Genomic DNA, 27,077 nt, shown 5'->3' with positions numbered 1-27,077 from the left:
TGTCGAATGGATGTTGCTGTAGGCTAATCACCACTGCCCCCGAAGCAAGCATCAGTTAGCCTTGAGCTAGCCTTGAGCAGGCCCATATCCCGGCTATCTACCTCTCTGTCTACCGGACGGGAGTAGCCAGCTAACCAGCTAACTAGCTACTTGCTATTAGCCACCAGTAGCGGTTTTTCACCATTGTCCGTGGCCTGCACTACCTACCAGCCAGCTCTAGCCTGGACTATTATCGGCCAGTCTGCACTGTCTGCACAGCGCGTTATCGACCCAGAACCTATCGGATTTTCTGCCAGAATCACTGAATCACTGGACCTTTAACACTGGATAATCGCAACTAGCTAGCTGCAACCAAATGAACGTTGTTGTTGGCTAATCAGCCTTGAGCTAGCCTTGAGTCAGGCACATCTCCCGGCTATCTACCTCTCTGTCAACCGGACGGGACCTCCTAGAGTCGACACGGAGCCCCGCCGATCCATCACGACTGGACTGCCGACGTAATCGTCTGTGGTTTCAACAGGCTTCCCGTCGCGACGACCACGAAGATCCATCTGCTAGCCCCGGCCTGCTAGCACAGGCAAACGACAGCCGTGCTTCCTGATCGCTGTGCTGTAGTACCAATTCGAACTGCTCTCGGACTCACATATTGCTGTTCACTGGACCTTATGATCACTCAGCTGCACAGCTGATGCCTGCTGGACTGTTCCTTTACACGGTACCCTGTCCTGTATATCTGTTTAGCCTCAGCCCCCACTTTATCGCCATTACCAGTTGTTGTCTTAGCTCTCTCTAATAACACCTGTGATTGCTTTATGCCTCTCTCCCATGTCAATATGCCTTGCCTATTGCTGTTCCAGTTAGTTCTTATTATACAATTTCACTGTAGAACCCCAAGTCCCTCTCAAACTGCCTCAAATAGTTCCTTTGTTCCACCCCCCATACAGGCCGAGACCGGCTCAATTGGTGCCTCCAGTGATGCTATCTCTTTCATTGTTACCCAACGCTTAGGTTTACCTCCACTGTACTCATATCCCTCCATATCCTTGTCTGTACATAATGCCCTGAATCTATTCTACAACGCCCGGAAATCTGTCCCCTTTATTCTCTGTACCCAACGCACTAGAAGACCAGTTCTTAAAGCCTTTAGTCATATCCTTATTCTAGTCCTCCTCTGTTCCTCTGGTGATGTAGAGGCTAACCCAGGCCCTGCAGCCCCCAGTATCACTCCTACTCCCCAGGAGCTATCATTTGTTGACTTCTGTAACCGTAAAAGCCTTGGTTTTCTGCACGTTAACATCAGAAGCCTCCTTCCTAAGTTTGAGTTATTCACTGCGTTAGCACACTCCGCCAACCCTGATGTTCTAGCAGTGTCTGAATCCTGGCTTAGGAAGACATTTCCATCCCCAACTACAACATTTTCCGTCTAGATAGAACTGCCAAAGGGGGTGGAGTTGCAATCTACTGTAGAGATAGCCTGCAGAGATCTATCATACTATCCAGGTCTGTGCCCAAACAGTTTGAGCTTCTACTTCTAAAAATCCACCTTTCCAGAAATAAGTCTCTCACTGTTGCCGCTTGCTACATACCCCCCTCAGCCCCCAGCTGTGCCCTGGACACCATATGTGAATTGATTGCCCCCCATTTATCCTCAGAGTTCGTACTGCTTGGTGACCTAAATTGGGATATGCTTAACACCCCGGCCATCCTACAATCCAAACTAGATGCCCTCAATCTCACACAAATGATCAACGAACCTACCAGGTACAACCCTAAATCCGTAAACATGGGCACCCTCATAGATATCATCCTGACTAACTTACCCTCTAAATACACATCCGCTTCAACCAGGATCTCAGCGATCACTGCCTTATTGCCTGCGTCCGTAACGGGTCCGCGGTCAAACGACCACCCCTCATCACTGTCAAACGCTCCCTAAAACACGAATTGACCTGGCCCAGGTATCCTGGATGGATATCGATCTCATTCCGTCAGTAGAGGATGCCTGGTTGTTCATTAAAAGTAATTTCCTCTCAATCTTAAATAAACATGCCCCATTCAAAAAATACAGAACTAAGAATAGATATAGCCCCTGGTTCTCCTCAGACTTGAATGCCCTTGACCAGCACAAAAACATCCTGTGGCGTACTGCATTAGCATCGAATAGCCCCCGCGATATGCAACTTTTCAGGGAAGTTAGGAACCAATATACACAGGCAGTTAGGAAAGCAAAGGCTAGCTTTTTCAAACAGAAATTTGCATCCTGTAGCACTAACTCCAAAAAGTTTTGGGACACTGTAAAGTCCATGGAGAATAAGAGCACCTCCTCCCAGCTGCCCACTGCACTGAGGCTAGGAAACACTATCACCACTGATAAATCTACAATAATCGAGAATTTCAACAAGCATTTTGCTACGGCTGGCCATGCTTTCCACCTGGCTACCACTACCCCGGCCACCAGCTCTGCACCCTCCGCTGCAACTTGCCCATGCCTCCCCCCCCCGCTTCTCCTTCACACAAATTCAGACAGCTGATGCTCTGAAAGAGCTGCAAAATCTGGACCCCTACAAATCATCTGGGCTAGACAATCTGGACCCTTTCTTTCTAAAACTAGCCGCCGAAATTGTCGCAACCCCTATTACTAGCCTGTTCAACCTCTCTTTCGTAACGTCTGAGATCCCCAGAGATTGGAAAGCTGCCGCGGTCATCCCCCTCTTCAAAGGGGGTGACACTCTAGATCCAAACTGTTACAGACCTATATCCAACCTGCCCTGCCTTTCGAAAGTTTTTGAAAGCCAAGTTAACAAACAGATCACCGACCATTTCGAATCCCACCGTACCTTCTCCGCTATGCAATCCGGTTTCCGAGCTGGTCATGGGTGCACCTCAGCCACGCTCAAGGTCCTAAACAATATTATAACCGCGATCGATAATAGACAGTACTGTGCAGCCGTCTTCATCGACCTGGCCAAGGCTTTCGACTCTGTCAACCACCGCATTCTTATTGGCAGACTAAATAGCCTTGGTTTCTCAAATGACTGCCTCGCCTGGTTCACCAACTACTTCTCAGATAGAGTTCAATGTGTCAAATCGGAGGGCCTCTTGTCTGGACCTATGGCAGTCTCTATGGCGGTGCCACAGGGTTCAATTCTTGGGCTGACTCTTTTCTCTGTGTATATCAATGATGTCGCTCTTGCTGCTGGTGACTCTCAGATCCACCTCTACGCAGACGACACCATTTTGTATACATCTGGCCCTTCATTGGACACTGTGTTAACAAACCTCCAAACGAGCTTCAATGCCATACAACACTCCTTCAGTAGCCTCCAACTGCTCTTAAACACTAGTAAAACTAAATGCATGCTCTTCAATCGAACGCTGCAGGCACCCGCCCACCCGACTAGAATCACTACTCTCGACGGGTCTGACCTAGAGTATGTGGACAACTACAAATACCTAGGTGTCTGGTTAGACTGTAAACTCTCCTTCCAGACTCACATTAAGCATCTCCAATCCAAAGTTAAATCTAGAATCGGCTTCCTATTTCACAACAAAGCCTCCTTCACTCATGCTGCCAAACATGCCCTCGTAAAACTGACTATCCTACCGATCCTTGACTTCGGTGATGTCATTTACAAAATAGCCTCCAACACTCTACTCAGCAAATTGGATGTAGTCTATCACAGTGCCATCCGTTTTGTCACCAAAGCCCCATATACTACCCACCACTGTGACCTGTAAGCTCTTGTTTGCTGGTCCTCACTATATATTCGTCACCAAACCCACTGGCTCCAGGCCATCTATAAATCACTGCTAGGCAAATCCCCGCCTTATCTTAGCTCATTGGTCACCATAGCAACACCCACCCGTAGTATGCGCTCCAGCAGGTATATCTCACTTTCATCCCCAAAGCCAACACCTCCTTTGGCCGCCATTCCTTCCAGTTCTCTGCTGCCAATGACTGGAACGAATTGCAAAAATCTCTGAAGCAGGAGACTCTTATCTCCCTCACTAACTTTAAGCATCAGTTGTCAGAGCACCTTACCGATCACTGCACCTGTACACAGCCCATCTGAAATTAGCCCACCCAACTACCTCATCCCCATATTGTTATTTATTTTTCTCATTTGCTCCCCAGTATCTCTATTTGCACATCATCTCTTGCACATCTATCATTCCAGTGTTAATACTAATTGTAATTATTTTGCACTATGGCCTATTTATTGCCTTACCTCCATAACTTGCTACATTTGAACACACTGTATATATATTTTATGTTGTATTTTTGACTTTATGTTTTGTTTTACCCCATACGTAACTCTGTGTTGTTGTTTTTATCGCACTGCTTTGCTTTATCTTGGCCAGGTCGCAGTTGTAAATGAGAACTTGTTCTCAACTGGCTTACCTGGTTAAATAAAGGTGAAATAAAAGAAAAGAAAAGAAATGGCGGCAGGGAGGAATTACATAATCTTTGTGAGAGAGGAAGAAAAGTGGGTGCAGGAGCGAGAGACAGAGAGAGGGAGTGTGTGTGCGTGCAGTGTGTGTGTTTGAGGGAGTGATAAAATCGCAAGCTTGTGTCGCAGGGTTGGATTAATAAACAGCGTGAGAGGAGGCAGGCTATAATAAGTATTTGTGGCTGCGAGCCCTGCAAATTGTGTGCAGATGTTCACACACACACTTTGAATATCTGCATCTGTCCTCCAACAACCAGAGGTGTCGAGTTTCAATCCCCAGTTCCGTTCTGTCCTGGAGAATCTAGCTAACCCTGCCCAGCAAAACCTAGCACAGCTAACTGTAGCAGAAATGAGCCCAGCACAGTCTAGACCAGTACATTTAAATCCAGCACAGTCAACGCTACCACGGTTTAGCACTGGTTTCCCAGCCTACTATAACTTTGACTCTAGCCTTACTAGCCCATCTTGAGTTAGCCCAGCCCAGCCCAGCGTCCCTGGCTCATGGTTTCAGGCTATTGCACAGCCCTGGAGGAGTTTCCTCTCTGTTAAATATGCATGAGTATCACTGACTGAACATATGCTACCAGCAAAGAGAAACTTCAACACGTTCAGCAGCTTTGGGCAAACTGCCAACTCATGCTCTAATTGCAGCATTCCTGTGTTACGACTACCTGCCTCTCTGAGGTGAATGTGTAAAAATAATGTTTATATTTTGAAGTAGGAGGTACTGTTTAGGGATATTTAGGGATATTTAAGCGATTCTAGGGGATTTCAATGGAGCTAAATACATCTAGCTCGGTGTAACAACTTTAGACATTAAATCATTCTCAATAGGGAGGTTTTGTTCCCCAAATACAACACGCAGTGCATAGGCTAATGTTTCATACTGAGTAACGTACCCTTTGCCATTCACAATCTTAACAAGGGAAATGTATGAAGTTTGAAGTCATATTCAAGCCACAAAAAAACATAAGCTGGGTGACGATGACATTGTTGACCCATAAACCCATATTCAGACTTGTGCCAGACAAGGACTCGTTAGCTGGTCTTATGTCCCTGATGTCCCTGATGAACTGGGCTTAGCTCTCTCTATCTGAATATAAGATGTAATCTATGATCCCAGACCCCGAGCTCAATGTATGGGATTTAGCTCATACACAGAGAGTCAGCGGAATGATTGCATGGGGTCATTGTCACGCCCTGGCTCTGGGGACTCTTAAATGTTGAGCCAGGGTGTGGACTTGTTATGTTTAGTTTTCTATGGGTTTTGTTCTAGATCGTTTATTTCTATGTTGGCCAGGGTGGTTCCCAATCAGAGACAGCTGTAGCTCGTTGTCTCTGATTGGGGACCATACTTAGGCAGCCTCTTGGCATTTTAGTTTTGTGGGATCTTGTTCCGTATGGTTTGTTGTTATTACCTAGGACTTCACATATCGTTTTGTTGTTTTTGTTCGTGTTGTGTACACTTAATAAAAGTATGTACGCCTATCACGCTGCGCCTTGGTCCGCTTCTCATAACGATCGTGACAGTCATACAGTATTGTTACCCATTATCGTAGTGCCATTCAGCATTGCGAAACCATGGTGAGTGTAACAAAAGAGAGAGCAGTGTAATACAATAAACTATTATTTGTTAAGGGGAATTCAGAGTGTGTGTGTGTGCATTCTTTCACGTGACAATGCTTCATTGTGGACCTAAATAATATATAAAGGAATGCATGTATATGTGTGTGCCATTGTCAGAATACGAATCTCTGTGTTGAAACAACTTTGACTTGACCTTGACACATCCATCCTCACACAGAGACGTCATGTCAAGACAAAGTGCATATGCTGAAGTGTGGTTGTGTGTGTGTGTGTGTGTGTGCACGCAGCGGGATCAATGCAGATACTCAATATGCAGTCATCATTACATGATATAGAGAATCTGATTAAACTTGTCACTGACACACTACAGTACACTACTGGACTAACCTCGATGACATTCAGTCAAACCGGGGTCAATAGGTATTTTGCATAATATAGTCTTATACTCTGGGGATCATCCCAATGGCAAAACTCAAAGCTAGACCGAAGCTACGAAGCAGTAATGGGACTTCACAATCACAAGAAGTGTAAGTCACTAAGTCCACTTTTCATTGTAAATGTGACCTTGAATAAATGATTAGCATTTTTAAATCTCAAGATAGGGTTTTCCCTGAGAAATTATGTAAAATATCTTCTGGTGGCAGTCCCTTCCAGTGAAGGAAATACACAACAAAACCCTAATGTTACGGTTTTGATGTGTAATGTAGTTACAAAAGTTCAATCAGTAAGGCTGGTCTGAATGGATTGTCACTTCATTCATCTAGTAACCTCTATATTTCACTACGGTTCATATCTCACCAATCAGCTTAGCATGTATTTATAAGGTAGTGTTTATAATGTTACCTCATCAGCATAGCAGGTATTTATAAGGTAGCAGTTTTAATGTTACCTCATTATTATAGCAGGTATTTAGATGGTAATGATTATTGGATATAAGCATAGCAGGTATCCATGTTAGTGTTTATAATGGTACTTGTGGGTTCGATCCCCGGGACCACCCATACACAAAAATGTATGCACGCATGACTGTAAGTCGCTTTGGATAAAAGCGTCTGCTAAATGGCATATTATATTATTATTATATATACTTCATAAGCATAGCAGGTATTGATATGGGAGTCTCCATGTTACCCCATCAGCAAAGCAGGTATTTATATGGTAGTGTTAATAATGTTACATCATCAGGGTAGTGTCATGTCTCTCTTCCTCTTTACCATTAACAAGCACGTGGAATGTCATTCACCTATTAACTTCAGCCAATGAGCATGTCACACTTAAGGCAATTCCACCACGCTTGCTGATTAAACTATGGGCTCACTCGTGCAATAATCACTTCCCTTTCTGTCAACCAATGGGCATAAATCTAAGGGAGTATATATGTAAACTCACCCCTTGTCTCTCACTTGATGTTTTGCAGCAACAGTCTTCCAACGACCTTCCGCCTCCCACCACCACCAGCATAATAACCTGAAGGGGGAGGTTCGATGCCAGCTGCCCAGCACAGGGCAACCGGTCATCAGCATCTGGCTCTGAGGAACATTCCTCGGAGATGAGGCCTACCCCAAACTATTAAATAAAATTCCATATTGTATTCTGTCTCTCTTGTCATTCAGTTAAGCCTGTACTTGATTGAACTTACCTACTTAATGTTGAACCATTACCAAACACATTAGAATATCAGATCTTGGCTAATAAAGATCTACCTACTGGTCGCTAGAAAGAGTAGTTTTGCTCCTGTGGTTGCTAGTGGCTGGTAGTTGAACTAGTGAAATGGTGACATTGCACTGTAGGTACAGTATGTCTGAAAGGCTAACAGCTGTTTTTGTAGTGCTCCAGTGCTGCATCATGCAGTAATAGTATCATACTGTTTTCACACATTTGACCCTGCAGATAGTACAGAATACAGATCTGTCTGAAATGCACACCCACAGTGTGGGACAATATCCATTGTTCGAACTATCGAGGGGGATATGTTTCAACGTTAATAGACAACCGGCATTACGAGTACAACGATATAAAGAGACCATGCAACTTTGAGCCTTTATCTACCAAAAACTTTGTCAGTGAGACAAGCAGGGAAGCTCGTACAAAAACCGAGCCGAAATGAGAGAAAGAGATGGAGAAACAAATTTACAACGAACAAACCGATGTGCTGATACACCACCGCAGCTAATTACGCAAAAACAAAAAGCGATAAAGATCGCTTTGGACCGCTTTACTCACAAAACAAATGCAAATCCCAATTTTATCTCAGAAATAAAATCCTCTTTGCCCCAGGGCTTGACGATGGGGATCGGAACAGAACATCCTCTGAGACAATTGGCGCGTCTCCCGACAAAACGGAACCCTGCTGTCCCTCCTGGAGAGAGAGACACACACAAGCTTATATTTACATGCACCCTAATAATCCGATATTAAACTGATTATGGTTTTAGTAATGTAAACACCTTACTCCACTTATCTTAATCGGCGTAAGGACATAATCGAAGTAAGCACATGTTGATTAAAATATCTGGATTTCTGAGCAATCTTTCAAACTATTAGGACATGTAAACACCTCAATCGGAGTTCCAGCTGTGTACTGGATCTGCGCATGTGCTACCACCAGAATTGTGAGCCTCCCTCTTTTGCCTGAGTGAAGTGAGTTAGGAAAAACTGAAAGTATGCATCTTAGAAATAGTTTTCACAGACCAACTTTGTCCCACTTTAAATTAAGTTCAGCTTATAAAGGCTTCATAAAGTCTTCATAATGCCTTTATAAGCACAACATAAATGTGTTACAAAGCCAAATGTCATGCTTTATAAAGGGTTCAAAATGTGGCATAACTTTGTAAAATGTGACATAACCCACTATGTCGAATATATGATATAAACATTTTAAAGGGTGACATGTTGTGCTGAAGGATGGCACACGCTCTAGTTTAGTCATGTTAGTCACATTACACCTAATCTCGTTCCCAGGCACGTCCGCCCAAATGCGTGGAAGGTCTGGTGGTCCAACGCATCAAACGTGTCCTTCATTAGTTAGGGTTAGGTTTAAAATACAGTTTTAAGAAGATAAATTGTGGAAATGGGCAAGGTTTAGCCATAATTATGACTTTGTAGCTGTCCTCCATAAATCAGCAGAATGTTAATAACCTATTTAGTGACACTTTATGTAGTGTCCTGTAATACCTAGTTTGAAGTGAGACACCTTCGGTCATTCATAACACATCCATAAAGAGTCTATATCACATGACACTGTACTTAGTTTAAAGTCTGAACCCTTTGGTCATTTATAACACATACATAAATGCCTTTATCATATGACGCTGTACTTATTATGAAGTCAGTCACCTTTGGTCATTCATAACACATGCATAAAGGCTTAATGATGCAAACACAAATGTATTATTTAATTATCAGCTAAAGAAATTAAACATTAAAGAAATTTTTTAACTATACATTTCCTTCTTTAAAAAAAAAAGTGTTATACAAAGTCCAGCAATGCAATTACATTGAACATTACACAGGGCTGTTAATAGTGTAGCTTGTCCCTGAGCTGGCAGACAAATGGTTATTGCCTCTCTACCTACTGGAGGTACTGCATGTTGGCTCCAACCTTAAAAGTAACAACAAAGAAAGTTAACAGGTCTGTTAGGAAATGCCTTTGTCACACCATCTGGATAAGGGCATTTCTGTGCTGTGCCAGAAATACTCTAAAAGGGGAGATGGGAAACTCCATTCAATTCATATGATTATATTCCTCTTTCATTTACAAATCTCATGACGTGACTATGAGACGTGACAGTATCTAGGGGGATTTTTATTTAGCTGAGCCTGCTAGCTAGCAACATTTTGTTAGCTAGCTAGCTAGCGATTGCTGTGAAGTCACCAAAATTATTTGAAATAACGATTGAGGTAGCTATGTAATCTAACGCAACACTTAACTACTATAAACAAATTCATATTACAATAAATAAAGGTTAACTTACTCGTTTTTCGCTGTCCAGTGGCATCACAAGTGGGCATTTGATTTGCGAATTCATTACAAGAAATACCGCTAACCAAACAACAGTGCAGGGCATGTACACTGCATTAAAGGGCAACTACACTCAAATATCAACATTTTTGTGAACAGAGAAAATCTCATTTGTATTCCAAAAGTGTGCAAAAACTGGGAAATCCAAAGCCTGGGAAAACAAAACCGAGAAAACAGAATTTTAAAGAAAAAAAACAGAATTAGGCAAGAAATGTAAAATGACTTTAAAAGACCATACTTTGCTGTGCATGACTGCACTTTAGAGTGTGTGTCATCCTGCAGCACAGCATTCAGGTCCAATATTGGCTATGCACCCAAGAGGGAAAGAGGTTGGGCCATCCTATAAATGTTTTAGAGTAACATAAAATAATATATACAATTTAGCAGACGCTTTTATCCAAAGCGACTTACAGTCATGTGTGCATAAATTTTTACGTGTGGGTGGTCCCAGGAATCGAACCCAAGATCCTGGCGTTACAATGCTCTACCAAGATGCATGACAAGGTTATAAATGTTTTGTGAAGCCTCAATTTAATATGATTTATAAAGCCTTTATTAAGCGGTGCTTATGCCACTTTTTATAAAGCACAGGTTTATGTAATATTTGAGTTTGACATAGTGGGTTGTGTCACATTTTACATCGGTGGTTATTTCACACAGTTATGCCATATTTATGAACCCTTTATAGAGCATGACATACGGTTATAGATGATTTGTGACATATTTCTGTAGTATTTATGAAGGCTTTATGAAGCCTTTATAGGCTGCACGTAATTTTAAAGCACGACCCAAACGGTCATAAATGTATGTCTGAACTCAGAATGAAATAAGTTCCCCAAAAATAACATGGTGGTAGAACGTTTATTTTGATTTGCGATTTTCTGCTTTTATCAGAGTCCCTTCAGCTAGCATGATTTAAAAAGTGTCAATGTAAACAGGATTATTAGGGATAACGATATTATTGTAAAGCATGTAAACGTTTTAATCTAACTATTATATTAATTTGAGTATTCACAATAATCGTATTATTGTGTGCATGTAAATGTACCCAATGACTCATACAGCTTTCACGCATGTTTAATTCCTATTTTTTCCTATTCTACATATCTATAATCACCTTATGACGGAACCGATCTGCGTGCATGTGTAATCCAGAAGCTTTTTCCCAGTCATTTGGCTACCATCAGCACCAGGGGCCATGGTGGGGCTAATTTCACACACTCACTATGGGTCAACATGGTTGACATGGGCTACCCAAGGAGGAGGTGAATGAATTCAAAACGATGCACTTGTAGTGTGTGGCAGAAATATTATTTGCTTATAGTTGTACCAATTTTCCAAAGGTGGTAAAAATGTATTAATTAAAAGGAATACCAAATGTTTTTGTTGTAGGCCCTACATTGCAGAAAGATGCTGAGTACTGTATTGCAGTGTAAACCCACTCTTTAGACTGAACCACAGACAGAGAGGGACAGAACAACAGATTGACCCCATCATCAACTGCTCCTGTCTGCTCCATGTGTTGTATAGCAAGGCCGATGTTATGGCTGGATTTGCTAGGTTTTAAATGGGCAAAATGAGTTAATACAGGTTGCTGAGCACTCTGCCAAGTTTGGGGTAAAAGTAAATCTGTCAGGAGATTGCAAGGCACAGATTCTCTACACACAAATGAGAAGCATTATCAGTTGTGTGTTGTGTTACTCCATATAGTCAATGCTCTGATTGACTGGATCGCAATGAAAACCACATAGGACCAATTTAGAGGGATTCAAATAGCCTTGTGGAGAAAGAAAGCACTCTCAAGTGGACTCAGGCCAATAAACGTCTGCACAGGAAGACCAGACAAAGGACCATCACAAACATCAATGAACAAAGCTCTACTACAATATGGTAGGCTATACCTTCTCAGCAGTGAGGCAATCGGGAAACACAAGAGTAGAATAGAGTAGAATAAAACAGGTTTTTGTTAGACTAAAATTCCACTGTTGGTTCTCAACATTTGTTAGAAGCATCAAATAATTACTAGAGGAGCTATACATGAAGGATGTCCTCCCGAAAAGAACAGCCAGTTCCTTATTTCTTAGTATGGAGGGGGTTTAAGTGCAACCAAAGAAACAGGGAAGAAGCTTTGACATGTTAGCTCTTCGACATCAAACGCAGTGGAGGATAAAAGAGTTTCCATTCATCCTACAACACATAGACATGAAATATTTCACAGTTCCTCTGCCACATCTGCATGACTGCAATTCCAGTCTGATGCATAGGCACAGAATTCCAAAAAAGCAACAAAAAAGTGTACGCTCTCAGATCTATTTTAAGATCTCTTAATTAAAAGGATAGTTTTTTTAATCTGACAACTTTGATTTTTGGTGACTTCCCCTTTAAGAGGCTATCACTATACTCGTAACTATTTGTGGGTGGTACAGTCTCGAAGTGTGCTGCTATAACGTTTTCATAACAACTAAGCTGCAGACGAGGAAGGAAGGAATCATTTGTTTGATTGAGAGGTGTGGTTTAACTGGTTTGTTGAGTCTGCCTGCACAGGGAACTGATGCGAGTGGGTTGTGAGTAATGGTCCCTTCCACTTTGTAGTGTGACGGTGCTGAGAAACCTCCCACTCGGTGCGAGGCGTCATGTTCTGATGATGTGGCAGCGCTGCTCCAAAGCCACTCCAACACCAGTTACTTTACATTCCTCTTCTTTCTTTCCATCATTCCTTTCAAGTTGTTCTCCACGTTTGAGCTGAATGTTGTTTTATGCAGTTGGTCCATTTTCATTTAAAAAACTCCTCACGTGTCGCCTTGTACCAAAGTGAATAGGTCTCCTCTATTTTAAGACGCAAATAAAGTTGGTTATGATCATCATTGTGGATTCCTCAGTCTTATACTTTTTTTCTCCTTTTGCATCATAGTTGCAAGGAGCATAATGCAGAATCTTGGGCCTTTGCTCCTCCAGTCTGGGCTGTTTCTTTAATCCTATAGGGCTGTTCAGAGCACTAGGAGGAGAAAGAAAAACACATTTTTCAGAGAGCTATGAGAGAGAGAACTAGTGAACACAACAGATGGAGAGAGATAAATAGAAAGAGATAGAGAAAGAGAGAGAGAGAGAGAGAGAGAAAGAGCGGGAGAGAGGGAGAGAGGGAAGATATAGAGAAGCTATGCAGCTTATATGCACTGCAGACCTCTGCAGCAAAGGAGGGATGGGGGGGTGAGAGGGGGGAGCTGAAGGAGCTATTTGAGGGGGTCTAGGGACCAAGCCTTGGAGATCTGAACCCCCCCTATCCCACAGAGATCAGAAGCTTGGGAGAAAAAAATAAAAAACTCTCTACACAGAGAAGCTAGCCCATGACATCATTCCCACCAACCCCTCTCCCATTCCCCCTTTCAACACTTGGCTCACACCTTGGTTGACAGGGTGCGGGAGGGTGTGAGGGCGAGGAATATCACAGGAACTTGAACAGCAGCATCTACATCAGCATCACAACGGACTCAACCATAGCCCAACTGATTGCCACTCAATGCTATGGACGCTAACCTGGCTCTAACCCACTCAGTTACTCAGCGCTACTGAAGCTAATTGCTAATTAGCAACTTCCCCAAATAGCCTCCCGACAACAGAGACCACCAGGGCACAACAGGCAGCGGCTGCTGCTTTATCCAACATTATGTGCCGGCTCCAAACCCCGAGAGAGTTCTGGCAGCACGAGGCACCATAAATATATTCATTGCATTACGTAAGGCATTTTCTGTGTTATTTGAAGGCATAAGGAAGGCAGTCACGATGTTGGAAGGGATGGTAATGAGTTCTTTGAGTGGCATCTCCTCAAACATTCAAAAACACAGTGCTGTAGCCCCGGTGCGGCTTGAAGGGCTTGGAGTTGATTCCATTTACCTACTTGAAGATTGACGTCTCCATCTAGTCCCGATGATTACAGCATCAAACACGGGACTCAACAATGCTGCTCGATAGTGCGTGCGTAGATTACACAACTCCTTTGGGTTGGTTAGTCTCTCGTACCGTATCTTCCTTGAGATCTTTTGCACTTCAAGAAACAGGAAATGCATTTGAAAGTGATATCCATTATTCACTGACAGGGTAGCCAAATAGCTGGACCAACTACCAAATTTCACATGATCTTCACCAACGTCATGGAGCAACAAATTCAAAGATTTCATAAGATTTTCAAACCCCACAATGGATATTTATGACTTTGCCACTGGGTTAGCGTTTAAGTGGTGGCTCTGCGTACACAAATAGGCCTGCAGGCACTGCAAACACACACAGGCGCGTGCGTACACACACATTCACAGACAGACACAAACATGAGCACACGCGCGCAAGCACACACTGGCAAGCACACACACACACACACTGGCTGGCTATAGTGAGTTCCGGTTAGGGCAGTGTCCACATTTCATCCATTGATCTGATCTTGAAACTAATCTTACTGATCAGGGTCAGGAGGAGTTGATGCTGAGGTAAGTTTTGCTTTTGACAAACACAGATTTCAAGGACAGCAACATAATAATCAAGGGCCGTGTTCTATCTAAACTGGTTTCCTGGATCAGTTAAAAATACTATTCTTCCAGCACACTGAGGAGGCATGATTGTTTCACACAGTGGGACACTTTATTGAGCACACAAATCATCAACGTGCATTCGGGCAGTGACAACAAGGTTTTTACATGGTGGCTGGGTTGCTGAGATACAGTGCCTTCAGAAAGTATTCACACCCCTTGACTTTTCCCACATTTAGTTGAGTTACAGCCTGAATAAAACATTTATTAAATTGAGATTTTGTGTCACTGGGCTACACACAATACCCCATAATGTCAAAGTGGAATTATGTTTTTAGAAATTTTAGAAATTAATTACAAATGAAAAGCTGAAATGTCTTGAGTCAATAATGTCACGGATTCTGCCGAGGCTGCTCCTCCTCCTTGCTCGGGCAGGCTTCGGCGTTCGCCGTCCCCGGAGTACTAGCTACCACCGTTAGATGTTTCGATGTTAGATTGGTTTTGTCTGTCTATTGCACCTGTGTCCGTTTTGTGTCTGATTATGTGTCCTATAAGTTGCCTGCTTTGTGTTGGTTAGTTGGTGTGTTATTGTTACGCCTGTCCGTTAGTGCTGCGTGTTTCTCTATGTTTGTTGTTTTCGTTGTTTTACGCACAGTTTGCGTAATCGCTCGCCTCTGTTTTGTGTTGAGGCCGTTATTGTATTTTGCCTAGTGTTTCACTAGTAAAGACTGTTGGACTAAGCTTCGGTGTCCTGCGCCTGACTCCCACACCACATTACATCAGCCCTTGACAAATAAGTATTCAACCCATTTGTTATGACAAGCCTAAATAAATTCAGGAGTAAAAATGTGCTTAACAAGTCACATAATAGGTTGCATGGACTCACTCTGTGTGCAATAATAGTGTTTAACATGATTTTTTAATGACTACCTCATCTCTGTACCCCACATATACAATTATCTGTAGGGTCCCTCAGTTGAGCAGTGACCACAAAGACCAGGGAGGTTTTCCAATGCCTCGCAAAGAAAGGTACCTATTGGTAGATGGATAAAAAAAAAGCAGACATTGAATATCTCTTTGAGCATAGTGAAGTTATTAATTACACTTTGAATGCTGTATCAATACACCCAGTCACTAAAAATATATATGCATCCTTCCTAACTCAGTTGCCGAAGAGGAAGGAAACCGCTCAGGGATTTCACCATGAGGCCAATGGTGACTTTAAAACAGTTACAGAGTTTAATGGCTGTGATATAAAAAAACTGAGGATGGATCAACAACATTGTAGTTACTCCACAATACTAACCTAATGAAGGAAGCCTGTACAGAATAACAATATTCCAAAACATGCATCCTGTTTGCAATAATGCACTAAAGTAAAACTGCAAAAAATGTGGCAAAGAAATGAACTTCATGTCCTGAATACAAAGCGTTATGTTTGGGGCAAATCCAACACAACACATCACTGAGTACCATTCTTCATATTTTCAAGCATGGTGGTGGCTGCATCATGTTATGGGTATGCTTGTCTTCGGCAAGGACTAAGGAGTTTTTTAAGATAAAAAGAAACGGAATAGAGCTAATCACAGGCAAAATCCTAGAGGAAAACCTGGTTCAGTCTGCTTTCCAACAGACACTGGGAGACATATTCACCTTTCAGCAGGACAATAACCTAAAACACAAGGCCAAATATACACTGGAGTTGCTTACCAAGACGACATTGAATGTTCCTGAGTGGCCTAGTTACAGTTTTGAGTTAAATTGGCTAGAGAATATATGGCAAAACTTGAAAATGTCTGTCTACCAATGATCAACAACCAACTTGACAGAGCTTGAATAATTTTAAATAGAATAATGTGCAAATATTGTACAATCCAGGTGTGCAAAGCTCTTAGAGACTTACCCAGATAGACTCACAGTTCTAATCGCTGCCAAAGGTGATTCTAACATGTATTGACTCAGGGGTGTAAATACTTATGTAAATGATATATTTCTGTATTTCTAAAACATGTTTTCACTTCGTCATTATGGGGTATTGTGTGTAGATGGGTGAGAAAAAATTCATTTGAATCCATTTTGAATTCAGGCTGTAACACAACAAAATGTGGAATAAGTCAAGGGGTATGAATACTTTCTGAAGGCACTGTATCTTAGCAACCCAGCTACCATGTAGGACTAAGTAGAACTCTAAAGCTAGCCCATGTCAGACATATTCCCAAGTCGAATATGTATTTCAAATATTTCATATACTTGAGGTGGACTTGAAGCAATGGAGTCCAAAAAGTGCAAACTCTTCATGTCAGGCAAGTTTCTCAAACAGTATTTGGAATAAGTATACAACCCAGGCCTGTCCTACACAAAACATCCACCACAAGAGAGTAAATCTACTCTGTAGACAAAACAGAATCAATTGTACCAAATGAAACCACCCACCCCAAACAACAGAATCACCTTCATTGAAGACCCATTGACAAAGCCAAACTCACTTGCTATGATGGTAACTAAGGTTTCATTATAGGACATTCAACCCAACCACAGCAGTAAGGTCTGGGGTGTCCAGTCAGCAGACAGCTGCTGCAATGAATCCGTTTCAGTTAGTCTAGCAGAGGCGTGACAGTGGGACAGTGGTAGAGCGGAAGGGCCCGGGGCCTAAATGACTGGCTCCTCTTCAGAGCTCTGGGTAAGTCATACAGCACTGATGACACTTAGCTAATGTGCTGTGACCAGGGACCGGAGGAGGCTGCGTGTCTGTCTGAGGTGTCTGTTACCACAACGACGGGTGTCTGCGTGTGTGTGGAGGGGTGGGTGTGCATGTGTGTGTATGAGAGAGTGATAGAGTGTGTGCATGTGTGTGAGTGCGTGTGTGCCTGCGTGTGTGTGTTTGTGACGTCCACCTAACTCACCGTTTACTGTGAGGTGCACCCAGCTGCCGTTGTGAAAGGTGTTGTACTGCTGCTCCAACATCAGGACCTTACACTCGTACCATCCCTGGTCGTCTGAACGCACCTTCTCAATCCGCAGAGAAGATTTGCCGTGCAGACTGGCTCGGCCTGTGGGAGGGAAAGGAAGGAAGGAAGGGGAGAGAGATTAATAACAGGGGTCAAACCAGGAAACATCGTATCCAGTATCCATAGTACACTCTTAGAATAAAAGGTGCTATCTAGAACCTAAAAGGGTTCTGAGGCTGTCCCCATAGGAGAACCCTTTGAAGAACCCTTTCTGGTTTCAGGTAGAACACTTTTGGTTCCAGGTAGAACCGCTTTCGGTTCCATGCAGAACCCTTTCCATAGAGGGTTCTAAATCGAACCCAAAAGGGTTCTACCTGGAACCAAAAGGGTTTTTACCTGGAACCAAAATCTGTTCTCCTATGGGGACAGCTGAAGAACACTTTTGGAACCCTTTTTTCTAAGAGTGTATATAATCCTCCCTCTACTGTATCATATAGACCAGGTTTTCCGAACCACCGGGCCCCGGACCTGTACTTTTTTTTTCTTCTTCTAGCGCACGGGATGGGTAATCAATTAACTCGGTGCAGCCCAGTCTGTGAGCCAGTCTGAGAGCCAGTAGTGCATCTCTTACTCCCTGAAGCATTTTTGTGAAAAAAGTAATTTCCCACAACATTTGCCAATTGGATGGACTGGACACGCATCAAGTCTCAGACATTATGACAGTAGTCACATAATACTGTACTTACAGTAGCAAGCTTACATGGACATGATATGCAATAATAATAGCCATTTTAACACATTGACTAACCACGATTGACATGAGAAGTTTGAAAAGAAGTGAGGTGAGTAAATAGCCTATGGTCAAATAACTAGGCTAATAACAAAAGCCCCTCGTTTCTTTAGCCAGCTAGCATCAGGGATAGCTCCCAGTGATCCAAGAATGGTGAGTTGAAATGGTTTTAGTATTCTCCCAAGTGACGTTTGCTTGCTAGATAGCAATTCAATTTGCATGCCAAATGAAAAGAAGGGACCCTGTATATATCGTTGTGCTCTATAAAATCTTAAGAAATACCGATAGATGTGCTTGTTTTATTTTGGATGGCACGCGCGCCGAGTGCCATTCTTAACTCTTCCGAACACCCTACTAGACGCATAGAAACGGAGCACAGAGACACGATAGCCTGCCCCATCTGAATCCATCATAACACTAAGACTACAGGGGTTGTGTAGCAGCCCAGTGTCACAGCAGCTTTCACTCTTTACATGTCAAGCAGTGAAAAGGGCAGGGGGGGTATTTATGATTTTGCTCTCGGCAATCTGGCAACCCCTCATAACAGATGGCGGCCGACGATATGGGCTAAACAAAGGGCTTTGAAGGCACAACAGCCCACAACATCAACATTATAAAAGCCCTCCACAGCTCATTACGCGCTCCCCAGAGTCAATGTTTCTGAGTGACTTCCGTTATGTAACACATCAGGTTATATCAAATGAAGTAAGAGGGCAAATAGGAAATAACTATTAAAAGAACCACTGACTTTATTCCTAGCCTGTGTGCAAATGTGCAAGTCTGTGTCTATCCATCTGTTTTTGTCATCATAACACCATGTGTCCATCTGTACTCAAGTCTGTCTATCAGTGTACACTACCGGTCAAAAGTATTAGAACACCTACTCATTCAACGGTTTTTCTTTATTTTTACTATTTTCTACATTGCAACTACATCAAAACTATTAAATAACATATATGGAATCATGTAGTAACCAAAAAAGTGTTAAACAAATCAACATTTACTTTATATTTGAGATTCTTCAAATAGCCACCCTTTGGCTTGATGAAAGCTTTGCACACTCTTGGCATTCTCTCAACCAGCTTCATGAGGTAGTCACCTGGAATGCATTTCAATTAACAGGTGTTCCTTCTTAAAAGTTAATTTGTGGAATTTCTTTCCTTCTTAATGTGTTTGAGCCAATCAGTTGTGTTGTGAAAAGGTAGGGGGGTATACAGAAGATAGCCCTATTTGGTAAAAGACCAAATCCATATTATGGCAAGAACAGCTCAAATAAGCAAAGAGAAACGACAGTCCATCATTACTTTAAGACATGAAGGTCAGTCAATACAGAACATTTCAAGAACTTTGAAAGTTTCTTCAAGTGCAGTCGCAAAAACCATCAAGCGCTATGATGAAACTGGCTCTCATGAGGACCGCCACAGGAATGGAAGACCCAGAGTTACCTCTGCTGCAGAGGATAAGTTCATTAGAGTTACCAGCCTCAGAAATTGCAGCCCAAATAAATGCTTCACAGAGTTCAAGTAACAGACACATCTCAACATCAACTGTTCAGAGGAGACTGTGTGAATCAGGCCTTAATGGTCGAATTGCTGCAAAGAAACCACTACTAAAGGACACTAATAAGAAGAAGAGACTTGCTTGGGCCAAGAAACACGAGCAATGGACATTAAACCAGTGGAAATATGTCCTTTGGTCTGGAGTCCAAATTTGAGATTTTTGGTTCCAACCGCTGTGGCTTTGTGAGACGTGATGTTTGTGAACGGATTATCTCTGCATGTGTATTTCCCACCGTAAAGCATGAATGAGGAGGTGTTATGGTGTGGGCGTGCTTTGCTGGTGACACTGTCAGTGATTTATTTAGAATTCAAGGCACACTTAACCAGCATGGCTACCATAGCATTCTGCAGCGATACGCCATCCCATCTGGTTTGGGCTTAGTGGGACTGTCATTTGTTTTTCAACAGGACAATGACCCAACACACCTCCAGGCTGTGTAAGGACTATTTTACCAAGAAGGAGAGTGATGGAGTGCTGCATCAGATGACCTGGCCTCCACAATCCCCCGACCTCAACCAAATTGAGATGGTTTGGGATGAGTCGGACCGCAGAGTGAAGGATAAGCAGCCAACAAGTGCTCAGCATATGTGGGAACTCCTTCAAGACTATTGGAAAAGCATTACAGGTGAAGCTGGTTGAGAGAATGCCAAGAGTGTGCAAAGCTGTCATCAAGGCAAAGGGTGGCTACTTTGAAGAATCTCAAATATAAAATATTTTGATTTGTTTAACACTTTTTTGGTTACTACATGATTCCATATGTGTTAAGTCATAGTTTTGATGTCTTCACTATTATTTTACAATGTAGAAAATAGTAAAAATAAAGAAAAACCCTTGAATGAGTAGGTGTTCTAAAACTTTTGACCGGTAGTGTATGTACATGCATATGTGTTTACAGTGGGGAGAACAAGTATTTGATACACTGCCGATTTAGCAGGTTTTCCTACTTACAAAGCATGTAGAGGTCTGTAATTTTTATCATAGGTACACTTCAACTGTAAGAGACGGAATCTAAAACAAAAATCCAGAAAATCCCATTGTATGATTTTTAAGTAATTAATTTGCATTTTATTGCATGACATAAGTATTTGATCACCTACCAAACAGTAAGAATTCCGGCTTTCACAGACCTGTTAGTTTTCTTTAAGAAGCCCTCCTGTTCTCCACTCATTACCTGTATTAACTGCACCTGTTTGAACTCGTACCTGTATAAAAGACACCTGTCCACACACTCAATCAAACAGACTCCAACCTCTCCACAATGGCCAAGACCAGAGAGCTGTGTAAGGACATCAGGGATAAAATTGTAGACCTGCACAAGGCTGGGATGGGCTACAGGACAATAGGCAAGCAGCTTGGTGAGAAGGCAACAACTGTTGGCGCAATTATTAGAAAATGGAAGAAGTTCAAGATGACGGTCAATCACCATCGGTCTGGGGCTCCATGCAAGATCTCACCTTGTGGGGCATCAATGATCATGAGGAAGGTGAGGGATCAGCCCAGAACTACACGGCAGGACCTGGTCAATGACCTGAAGAGAGCTGGGACCACAGTCTCAAAGAAAACCATTAGTAACACACTACGCCGTCATGGATTAAAATCCTGCAGCGCACGCAAGGTCCCCCTGCTCAAGCCAGCGCATGTCCAGGCCCGTCTGAAGTTTGCCAATGACCATCTGGATGATCCAGAGGAGGAATGGGAGAAGGTCATGTGGTCTGATGAGACAAAAATATAGCTTTTTGGTCTAAACTCCACTCGCCGTGTTTGGAGGAAGAAGAAGGATGAGTACAACCCCAAGAACACGATCCCAACAGTGAAGCATGGAGGTGGAAACATCATTCTTTGGGGATGCTTTTCTGCAAAGGGGACAGGACGACTGCACCGTATTGAGGGGAGGATGGATAGGGCCATGTATCGCGAGATCTTGGCCAACAACCTCCTTCCGTCAGTAAGAGCATTGAAGATGGGTCGTGGCTGGGTCTTCCAGCATGACAACGACCCGAAACACACAGCCAGGGCAACTAAAGAGTGGCTCCGTAAGAAGCATCTCAAGGTCCTGGAGTGGCCTAGCCAGTCTCCAGACCTGAACACAATAGAAAATCTTTGGAGGGAGCTGAAAGTCCGTATTGCCCAGCGACAGCCCCGAAACCTGAAGGATCTGGAGAAGGTCTGTATGGAGGAGTGGGCCAAAATCCCTGCTGTGTACAGGTAGGGCTGCAGCATGAAGCCTAGAGCACCACTCAAGTCGACCCTCTTCTCTGAGCTAAGTCCAGCTGTTACACTTGTCCCTCCTTTCCCTATTCTCTCCTCTCATTCCTCAAATTACCTCACATCTGTCAGTGCATGTCAGTCTGCCACACCTAGTGATTGTCATACGGGGTGATATCACGAGAGGAGCCATCTACAATTCACACTAGCTCCAACGCAAACCTGAGAGAATTCCTAATAAGTTCTGCTAAACTTTGACGGAAGGGCAACGCGGATGTTGTCGCTTTGAGAGACTTAGGTGACTCTAGTCTTTTTTTGGCCTAACTTGGAGATTCTCCTCGTTGATATTGGAGCGTGGCTGTGGTTGCGGGTTGGCTCTCACAACGGAGCAAATATTTTTTTTCAGTGTTGGAGATTGATACTTCAGAAGGTTAACTGGGCCGCAGCCTGCCTGGCCATTAGAAAGGAAGGATAGCTTTAAAAGTCAGCTGTATTTTTATCTGGGTGATTAAGTGGGGATGGGAGAGAGGGCGTAAACTACGAGGACATGGAGGTTGAAGATAGTACCAAAGTTGTGGGACACGCTGGAAGTGTAGGTACATGTAAATACAGTCCTCTACTCGGTGGACTGGCCTGTATCTTTACCACAGTAAATGTAACCGTTACTGTGGCTCTTTATGTTTGAAACAAGTATAACGCAATCTTTTGGTTTCAGAAAAAAATGCCTGATCCAACGCTGAGTGTTTGTTTCTACAGAAACACAGGGTATAGAGAGATAAATCAGGTTTGACTTGGTATTAGGGCAAGTGTAAGGAAAGTCATCAGTTTGGGGATCCCATTGATATTCTGATAGACCAGGGACAATGTCTCTCTAAGGTTGCCATGTGCAATCTTCGACAGCAAATTTGTCAGGAATTGCAAGGGGATGAAGATTGGAATATTCCATATGTTGGTTTATGTTATTTTGGGGGATCTGGTATGTCTGCTATATTGACCATCAGCAACGACAAAGAGACTCTCTAAAGCGATCTTAATACATTTGCAGTCAAAAGCAGGCTGTGTATCATAATCTCTATGAAGACAATCAAATGCAGACATGACCCAAGTCGATGGTGTTTGAACTGAGGTCTCATTTAGACCCAGAATGTGGCATGTGACAAACTCTTTGTAGCTCCTAATGGAACAAGCCAAACACCATAGATTAATGTTCCTCTCTCAGACAAAGTGGAAATGCCTTGCTGCCAATACACACAGCCTTTTCATTGGCTTGGGGTGGCTAGACGGCATGACACCGAAACAAAGACGCACCCTGTTGGCACGACAGACGGAGGGCAGCCCTTTGCCGAGAGGAAGCAGTGCCCCCTCAGTGCCCTCCATGGTGAAAAAAGCACCAGCCCAATCTACAATGGGCACAACTCAGGCCTCTGTGTGAATAAGAAGTGCTATTGATCCCTAGCCTTGACCCTGACCCTCATTCTGTTCCGGCGCTGTTCCATCCTCACTGTGTTCCATTGTAACTCACAGTAGAGGGAGGCAGACGTCAGTTAGCGGCGACTAGAGCTTCGGATCCAGCAGTAGCATTAATTGAAAAGGGCCCCTGTTCAGTAGCTACTGTAGCGCAGCAGGGAAAAATTGGCTGTAGTTTAAAGCGAGGGTTGTCAATCTCTGTGAGGATTGTCAAATGTAATTTGTACCGGCGTGTGAGGCGCCATCTAAAAACAGCAACGGGGAAGATTGTAGAGGAGAAGCATAAATCCCTTGAAAGGTATTACAACAAATAAAAAAGCGCCTACGATCTAGAGATAAAGGCTGGAAGCTATTTTAGAAGATTGAAAATGTTCTACCACCTCCATTCTTTGTCTCTTGACGCACTAAAACACTGTCCATATGATTGGCATCTTTGATCCAGTAAAATAATTTGAATCACAATCAATTGGGGAATTTATCACTTCGATGCCATTTAGCCATATATTCATTTAGTTGACTATTATTCTCTAAATGGTGATTTACACTGAACAAAATGATAAACACAACATGCAAAGTGTTGGTCCCATGTTTCATGAGCTGAAATAAAAGATTAAAGAAATTGTCCATATGTCACTCATTGAGCATGTTTGGGATGCTATGGATCTACATGTACGACAGCGTGTTCCAGTTCCCGCCAATATCCAGGAACTTCACACAGCCATTGAAAAGGAGTGGGACAACATTCCACAGGCCATAATCAACAGACTGAACAACTCTATGCGAAGAAGATGTGTCACGCTCCATGAGGCAAATGGTGGTCACACCAGATACTGACTGGTTATCTGATCCATGCCCCAACTTTTTTTTAAAGGTATCTGTGACCAACAGATGCATATTGTATTCCCAATCATGTGAAATCCATAGATTAGGGCCTAATGAATTTACTTCTGTTAGGCCTACTGCTGCTAGGTAGCTCTCTCTCTGCTCTCCCCCTCCCCTCTGTCTGTCCTTGATTGCAGGAGTGAAGTCTGGTGTGCGGGAGTCAGGGTTCCAGCTGCAGCTCATTCACCATAATCACCTCAGCCTTTAAGACCCGGTCAAACTTTCCACTCATCGTCAGATCATAGTCAAGACGACCATGTTAGTCTCGCTGCCGACTCAACCTGTTTGTTTTCGCTCTTTGTGTTTTTGGCCGGTTCTATTTACTTTTCTCCTGTGCCACAGATTATGGGAACCTGACTTCTGCCTCCGCTTCACTCCTGCCACCACCATCCTGCTCCCCACTACCGGACCTCCCTTTTGGACTCACCACGGACACTAGGACATTACGCTACCACACCTGCCCTGACCTGGATCTGTTACCCTCCCTGTAACCTGGACTTGCTCTTCCCCTATTATTGGAAGCCTGGACTTTTTGAACATTGTAAATAAACCTGTTAAACCTTCTCTGGCTTGGTGTACTTGTCTGCATTTGGGTTCTAATCCAGTTAAATCATGACAGTATGATCTGACCAACATGAACCCAGCAGGCAGTAGCTCGGATACCACCCCAGAGTGCACTCAAATTCGGACTGCTATAGCCAATCAGGACATTTTACTTGGCCAACATGATACCCTGTTTAAGACTATTGCTGAGAACAGGTGCTGTTTAATCAGGTTCAATTACTCACCAATCAGGTGTCTGTCCTTACTACCCAAGTTAATAATGCAACCCTCGGGCATGGCATACAAACTGCCCCTTCTCCTGCTCCACCTGTTTTTCCTGGCCCTCCAGCCCAGATCAGAGAGCCTTTTGTTCCTGCTCCAGAGCGCTATGATGGGAACATGGGAACCTGTGGTGAATTTTTGACTCAATGCTCGTTAGTGTTTGAACAACAGCCCCTCACCTATGCCTCAGAAAGAGCCCGTATTGCCTACCTTATCAACTCTACTAGCGGTTCCGCTCGTGCCTGGGGATCCGCGGTCTGGGAGAGTCAGTCGGACATTTGCAACGCTTACGTGGCCTTCTCCACTGAGATGAGGAAGGTTTTTGACCACCCCGTACGGGGCAAGGAGGCTGCGAAACGGTTGTTGTCTCTTCGGCAGGGGGTTCGCAGTGTGGCGGAGATGGCAGTGGAGTTTCGGACGTTAGCGGCAGTGAGCGGTGTTCATCAATGCTTTGTCTGAGACTTTAAAAGATGAGTTGGTGTCATATGATGTATCGCCTACGCTGGATAATCTTATTTCACTCACCATCAGGTTGGATAATCGGATTCGGGAGCGCCGCCGGGAGAGGAGTGTTAGTTCCAAGCAACTGGTCTGTCGTCAACAAACTCCTCCCCGCATCTTCCCTACGGAGAAAGCCGAGTCTTCCCGAGTCGATACGAGGAGCACTGAACCCGAAGCCATGGAGGTGGGTCGTGCACGGTTGTCCTCAGAGGAGCGTGCACGTCGTATTCAGGCTCGGGTCTGCCTGTATTGTGGAGAAGCTGGTCATTTCGTTCCTTCCTGCCCAGTTCGTCCGGGAAAAGGGCCGGCTCATCATTATTGGGAGAAGTTTTGGTGAGCCGAGCAGCGGATTCTTCCTCTTCTCCCCGCATTCTGCTCCAGGCATCCCTCCAGTGGCAGTCCCAGAATTTCTCTGTTAGTGCGCTGGTTGACTCTGGTGCCGATGAAAGCTTTTTGGATCGAGAGTTGGCTCAACAAATGGAGTTAGAGACTGTTCCTATGGACTGTCCACTGCAGGCTAAGGGTCTAAATGGACAATTGTTGACCCGTATTACTCATCAGACTGTTCCTGTTTGTCTCAGAGTGTCGGGTAATCATCAGGAGAACATTCAGTTCCATATAATTGACTGCCCACAGACCCCCCTGGTCCTTGGTATCCCCTGGCTCATAAGACACAATCCACACATTGATTGGGTGACCGGTAGAATTGTTTCATGGAGCACATTTTGTCATGTGAATTGTTTGTGTTCTGCTCAGACCCCTGCCAGCACTGTGCCTCAACCTCCACTGGAGTCCATGGATCTTTCTGCTGTCCCTGACGTGTATCATGACCTGGCATCCGTTTTCTGCAAACACAGAGCTACTTCTCTTCCTCCTCACCGGCCTTACGACTGCGCCATTGACCTCCAGCCAGGAGCCCCTCTCCCCAGCAGTCGCCTGTACAATCTTTCCCGCCCGGAGACGGAGGCTATGGAGAACTACATTCGGGACTCCTTGGCGGCAGGTATTATTCGTCCTTCCTCGTCACCTGTAGGAGCGGGATTCTTTTTTGTTGCTAAGAAGGATAAGACCCTCAGACCCTGTATTGATTTCCGTGGACTTAACAACATCACCATTAAGAACAAATATTCTCTGCCTTTAATTAACTCTGCTTTTCCCCTCCTTCATGGTGCAACTATCTTCACTAAACTGGATCTACGAAATGCGTATCATCTGGTGCGCATTCGTAAAGGTGATGAATGGAAGACTGCCTTCAACACACCTTTGGGACATTTTGAGTACCTGGTTATGCCTTTTGGGTTGTCCAATGCCCCTGCCGTTTTT

The 27,077-nt window shown here is 43.7% G+C and overlaps 1 protein-coding gene across 1 annotated transcript in view; it reads right to left on the bottom strand.

Annotated features, from left to right (window-relative positions):
• Window positions 1-27,077, bottom strand: part of LOC311142021 (protein turtle homolog B-like) — a gene marked incomplete at both ends in the record, with an annotated part of 209,409 nt that overhangs the window by 112,182 nt on the left and 70,150 nt on the right. The window contains one exon of the mRNA XM_084177567.1: window positions 17,480-17,626. Within this exon, the coding sequence (XP_084033693.1) occupies window positions 17,480-17,626 (147 nt within the window). The remainder of the gene's footprint in view (window positions 1-17,479; window positions 17,627-27,077) is intronic.

The sequence above is a fragment of the Coregonus lavaretus genome (genome assembly GCF_964263955.1).
Source record: "Coregonus lavaretus genome assembly, chromosome: 15".
NCBI classification, from domain to species: Eukaryota; Metazoa; Chordata; class Actinopteri; order Salmoniformes; family Salmonidae; genus Coregonus; species Coregonus lavaretus.
This window is presented reverse-complemented; position numbering and strand designations above follow the sequence as displayed.